We start from the raw sequence: 5650 nt of genomic DNA on the forward strand, positions 1-5650 counted from the left end.
ACTCCCCCACCCCCTTCCCCCTCCCACCCACACCTGGATGAGCTCCTGCTGCTCCAGGTCCCACTTCTTGATTCCGTTATCTCGGGAGCCGCTGAAGAGGACGTCTCCCTGGATGGCGAGACACTCGATGCCGTCGTAGTGTGGGGGCTCGAAGTTGTGGGTGGGGCCGACAGTGCCCGTCACACACTCGCCCAGCTCGAACATCTGTGGGAGGAGGGGTTGGTAGTGGGGGCGCAGTGGGGGAGCAGGGAGGCCAGGGCTCACAGCACTGCTGTCCCGGGGGGCCCAGCCCTGGTGGCAGTCACTGTCTTCTAGGGACAGAAGCTTCCCCAACAGGTGAGGCCTCCTGCAGGAGGGACTGCTTCTTACAACAGACAAGGGACCCTGAATGCTCCAGTCTGTCTGTCTCTTTTTTTAATCAATAGTTAAAAAAACAAAAACAATTGAGAGTGGGAGTGACCCCTGGCACAGTATTAAGTGCAGTATGTGGGGATCCCACACGGCTGACCACGATTCGAATACTGACCCCGCAGCGTGGAAAACACGTGGGCACTATGTGTGCCTTGAACCCTGATGGGATGGGCAGAGGGAGGAGTGAGGAGCTGCAGCGTGGCCTCCCCGTTGGAGGGGCTTCGTTCCTCTGTCCCCGCTTTCTCCCTTCACCCCTGTTTCTAGTGATCACACAGGCCCTCTAGCTGTCACACAAGACGCTTTTCTAAGTTTATTTAGTAAACAGAGAGGCAGGTGGTCTTGACAGGCTCCATCACACCATGATCGCCCCCTGCCCCAGCCAGCCAGGACCTTGCATGTAGGTGTCTGGTGTGTTTCAGGCCGACCAGGGATCTGAACCCACAGCCAGCCACATGGCTTCCAGCATAGCAGAGCAATGCCTACCACCTCTGCCAGGGTGGCTGGGCCAGGCCCAGGGTTTGACCCTAGTCATGGAGATCGGGGCTGCAGGTGGGTGGAGACTGATTTAAATTAATGCAAAGGATGAATCAGCTGGTTAAGGAGACCCCACAGCTGTGAAGGAGAAAGGTGGGTTTGGGCATGAGCCTCCCCATATAATTCCTTTATCTTATTTATTTTCAGAGAGAGATTTTTGGTATCGGGTGTGTGTGCTGGTCAGAGAGACAGAAAGACAGAAAGCAAGAAATCACCACCCAGGGGCGATGGCCATGCTGTAATCCCTTTTCCACCATTTTCCTCTGGGGTGGGTACGCATGCACACGTGTTCAGCATGAGTTTTAAACCACCAGGTCTGGAACTCGAACCGTGGTTGACTCGTGGAAGTCCGGTGATATAACTGCTACACAGTCTGCTGGTCCCTCATTCTTTTTTTTTTAGTGAGTTAAATATAAGATTACTTTAAGTATTCGTAGTCCCACTCCCCTTCTCCCTGCTCCCTTCCTGACGTGCACACACAGCTTCAGGGCGGAGCTGGGAGTACGTGGAGGCAGGGCCGTTGGTGCGCGTGGCGTGTCCCTGCTTAGTTAACAGCGGCTCCGCATTTTCTGTAGTGCGCCCGCTGCCCTCCCCGCCGTAGGCATTGAGGTTGTTTCTGGCTTTTTGCCATCTACGAAGTGAGTTGTACCCCGAACCCTGTAACTTCTGTGCACGCCTGCTTGGGGGTGATCTCTTCACCACAACACCCCAGAGGTCTCAAGATCTTTTGGGGGGACTTCCAAGGTGACAGAGGGCACGGAGAAAGTGAGGAGGGGACACTGAGAGTGGCACCCGCCCAGGCCTGGCACACGGGGGCCTCAGGTACCTTAACGTAGTGGTCCTTGGAGCCAGTCACCACGAGGTCATGCTGGCTGGCGGTCTGGGTGACTGTCAGGCACATGACAGGACCGATGTGACCAGTCAGCTTGCCGACAGGCTGGAACCTGTAATGGGGAGAGACCCCGCCAGGGGGAGGTGGGTTAGAGAGGCCCTGGGTGGGTGGAGGATCGGCCCCAGAGCCAACAGGCCTGGCTGGGAATTGAACCCAGACACAGCAGTCCAGAGGGGAGGGTAGTCCAGCAGCACCCAGGAACACAGCAGAGATCCTGTGCACCTGGGGAGGGTCACCCCACTATGAGACGGGGCCTTCCCTGGGCCACATCCCTCTCCCTCCCTCCCCCAGGCCTGCCGCTGACCTGCTGAGCTCCCAGAGGCGGACGATGTTGCCTGAGGCGGCGTACAGCATGGTGCCCGAAGGGCTCAGGGCGATCTGGTTGATCTGATGCTCCCCCTGCGAGCTGGTGATGGCGCGGGTGGACGTGGCGGCACAGGCGTCACCCGAGATCACCTGGCCCGAGGACCTGCCGGTGAGTAAGAGAGGTGAGGCCAGAAGTCAAGACGGGCTAACTGCATGGGTCACAAAACCAATAAAGCCTCACTTCGATCCAGATCCAAGGACACACTTCTTCCAGGAAGCCTTCCCTGATTGACAGAGAAGAGTACCAGCTCCTCTAGAAGAGGGACCCATGGGAGTGCTCCACTCCCCCGCCTCCCAGCAAGACAGATCCCCGTTGACCTGCCCGTGTGCCTGAGCACTGGCTGGGAAAGGCTGTAAGACCAAGCCAGGAGAGTGGGTTTGAACCTGGATCTCGGGGAAATCATGCAACCTTTCTGAGTCTCAGTATCCTTGTCTGTAAAATGACATTCTACAATTTTTAGAGTAGTTTTAGGCTTACAGGGGAATCGAGCAGAAGGTACAGAGGTTTCCCGTATATTCCAGCCCATCCCCACATGTACAACCTTCCCAGTTACCAGCACCCCCCACCCCCAAGGCTGGCGCATTTGCCACCACGGAGGACCCGGCCTGCACCACCTCTCCACAGACATGGCTGACATTAGGATTCACTCCTGGGGCTGCACATTTCATGAGTTTGGACAAACATATAATGACGCATATCCACTGCTGTAGCTTCATATGGAATAGTTTGTTGCCCTAAAAATCCTATGCTTCTTTTTTGACTTTTAACTTTTTTTTTTTTTTAAGATTTCCCCTGTCTTTCTTTCTTCTTTCTTTCCTTTCTTTCTTTTTCTTCCCCCTTCCTTCCATCCTTCTTTTAAATTACTACTCCTCTGTGCTCAGCGGAGTGACAGAGAAGGAAAGTGACACAGCACCCCTGGAGGGATAGCTACACCAGTCCCCTCTCCATTTCTCCTTTTGGGATTTTGGGTGCGCATGCGCACACACCCAGCATGATTTTCAAGCTGCTGGGTCTGGGACTCAAACCACACAGTTGACCATGTGGGATCCCCAGCCACCTTAACCACCAAGCCAAGGGCTGGCTCTGTTTACTTTATAAGGATCAAGTTAAATAGCACATTATAGTTTTGTTTTTTTTTTTGAGAGAGATTTTCACTGTAGGGCACGTGCGCTCACCAGACAGACAGAGAGAGACATAGAGACAGAAAGCGAGAAATCACCCCCCAGGGGGGATGGTCACACCGCAATCCCTTCTCCTCCATTCTCCTCTCAGGATCTTGGGCACACACGCACACGCGCCCGGCGTGAGTTTTAAGCCACCGGGTCTGGGACACAAACCATGGTCGACTACGTGGGAGTCCAGTGACATAGCCATTACGCTAACTGCTGGTTCCCTAGTTTTAATATAAATGTAAGAATGAAGCATACTTTTGCTAGAAAGCAATTTCATCCTACGGGGGGGTCCTGGCCCAGGCCTTGTCTCCTGAGCCCGGCAGGGCAGCAGTCAGGACTGGGTCATGTGGACAGGTGGCCAGTGTGGCTTTGGGGGTGCCACCACCTGCTGTCTCACTTGTGTCCCCTTATAGACTCATAGAACTCTATCTAACACACCTCAGGGGCACGCTTGGGGAGGGGGATGAAGGAGGGCCAGGAAGGCCAAAGGCTGCCCTGGACACTGTCCCTCCTCTCAAAGGTCTCCCCGGGTCAGGCCAAGGTTATGGACTGGTAAGGGCCTTTGGGCCCCGAGATCTGGGAAGCTGTGTGCTCAATCCAGCCTGCTCCAGCCCACCGCCACGAGGCACCCCCCCCCGCCACGAGGCAGGCAGCAGGCAGGCAGCAGGCAGGCAGCAGGCAGGCCGGCACTCACGTGAGGGTCCGAATGCACTTGGCCGAGTCCCGGATGTCCCACACCTTGATGTAGGAGGTGGACACGGAGAACACCAGCCCCGACAGGCTGCAGTATTTGATGGAGACCACGTTGTTGGGGTGGCCCTTCAGGGCTGCGATTTCCTGCCCTGTAACCAAGTTCCACATCTTGCAGCTGCGGTCTGCAAGAGACAGGGAGAGGCTGGGCTCAGCCACTGGGGGCAGCAGTTCCCCCACACGGGGCTGCTGAGCCTGGGGGAGCGATGGAAAGAGAGATCTGAGGGAGAGAAAAACATGCACATGTGTTCACAGGTGTGTGTGGCATATGTGTGTTCACGGGTGTGTGCTGTACATGTGTGTTCACAGGTGTGTACTGTACATGTGTGTTCACAGGTGTGTGCGGCATATGTGTGTTCACGGGTGTGTACTGTACATGTGTGTTCACAGGTGTGTGCATGTGCTCATATGAAACTTCGGGGAAAGAAGCAGGGGAGTCCTATGAGCACTGCCAAGGTGCCCTGGGCTAAAAGAAAATTCCCCAGCCTTCCATGCCTGCCCCTGCAAATGCGAATAGCAGGTGAAAAAGGGACAAGGGGCCGGCGAGTCTTACAGGAAAACTTGGAACCAGGTGCTCCTAGATGGACAGCTGTCTTCGCTGGTGGTCTGGCGACACACAGGGCACTCGAGAAAGTTTGTGGAAATGCAATTAAAGTGTGAGTGTATTTGGTGCAAAAAAATGTGAAATCCATGCAGCTTTCTCATTAAGCACATTTCCCCACAAACTTGCTGAAGACCTGTATTCCATGATGGGCGTCCACTACACACGTGTTCTTTCTGCTGGTGAAGTTGACGCTGCTGCCGGGACTAAATACACACAAGGCTGTGGGGTCCTACCGCCGAGATCACAGGAAGTGCTTAGAGGTAGGTGTTGGGGCGATGCAGGGGAGTTGGAGGACAGAGGGGAGCACACACAGGTGGGGCATCTGAGAAGCTTCTAGAAGGTTCTCAGGGAGATCTGGAAGGAGCCACAGGGCCAGGTGTGAGGGACTCTCTGCTGGGGAGTACAGGATGGGAGCCTCGAGCCAAGGTGGTGAGCAAGGCGAGCCTGAACCCTGGTCTCTGGGGGCTCTGTGCTCTTGCCTCCCTCAGAGCCCAGCGTGGCCTGGGAAGCAGGACTGGGAGGGAGCGCCCACCCCACCTGGCCCGTCAGGGTCGCACGCACCTTTGGAGCCTGTGAAAAGCAGCTCATCCGTGGCATCCAGGCAGAGGATGGGCTTGCTGTGGCCCTCAGCCATGGAGACACACTGCAGTGGGGCCGTCCTCGCACCCTTGGCTCCTCCGACCGGGGAGATGATGCCCCTTCCAGGGAGAGAGGGAGACGTGCCTGTCACCAGGGGCCCGCGGCCAGGCTGAGCGAGGCACAGGGTGAGAGGGGGACAGGGCAGAGGGCGCGAGGGCCGAATGACGGAGACTCCAGTGCTGCGGCCAGACTCCACCAAGTCTGAGGGGCGGAGGTGGGCCGGGCCGGAACAGCGAGCCGGCAGCTGCCAGCCTGGGCACGGCCAGGGGCCGGGAGAGCAG

At 56.5% G+C, this 5650-nt stretch overlaps 1 protein-coding gene across 5 annotated transcripts in view; it reads right to left on the bottom strand.

Annotated features, from left to right (window-relative positions):
* KIF21B (kinesin family member 21B) overlaps positions 1 to 5650 on the bottom strand; it is a 62280-nt gene that overhangs the window by 7262 nt on the left and 49368 nt on the right. For all 5 annotated transcript variants that reach the window (XR_003550556.1, XR_003550555.1, XR_003550554.1 and 2 more), the window contains 5 exons: positions 5292 to 5428; positions 4071 to 4251; positions 2142 to 2306; positions 1772 to 1889; positions 34 to 204 (listed from right to left, as the gene is read on the bottom strand). Coding sequence is in view for 2 of the 5 variants with exons in the window: in XM_014590499.2 (XP_014445985.1) it covers positions 34 to 204; positions 1772 to 1889; positions 2142 to 2306; positions 4071 to 4251; positions 5292 to 5428 (772 nt within the window). In the remaining 3 variants the exon portion in view is untranslated. The remainder of the gene's footprint in view (positions 1 to 33; positions 205 to 1771; positions 1890 to 2141; positions 2307 to 4070; positions 4252 to 5291; positions 5429 to 5650) is intronic.

This window comes from Tupaia chinensis, unplaced genomic scaffold (assembly GCF_000334495.1).
Source record: "Tupaia chinensis unplaced genomic scaffold, TupChi_1.0 Scaffold000453_2, whole genome shotgun sequence".
NCBI lineage: Eukaryota > Metazoa > Chordata > Mammalia > Scandentia > Tupaiidae > Tupaia > Tupaia belangeri.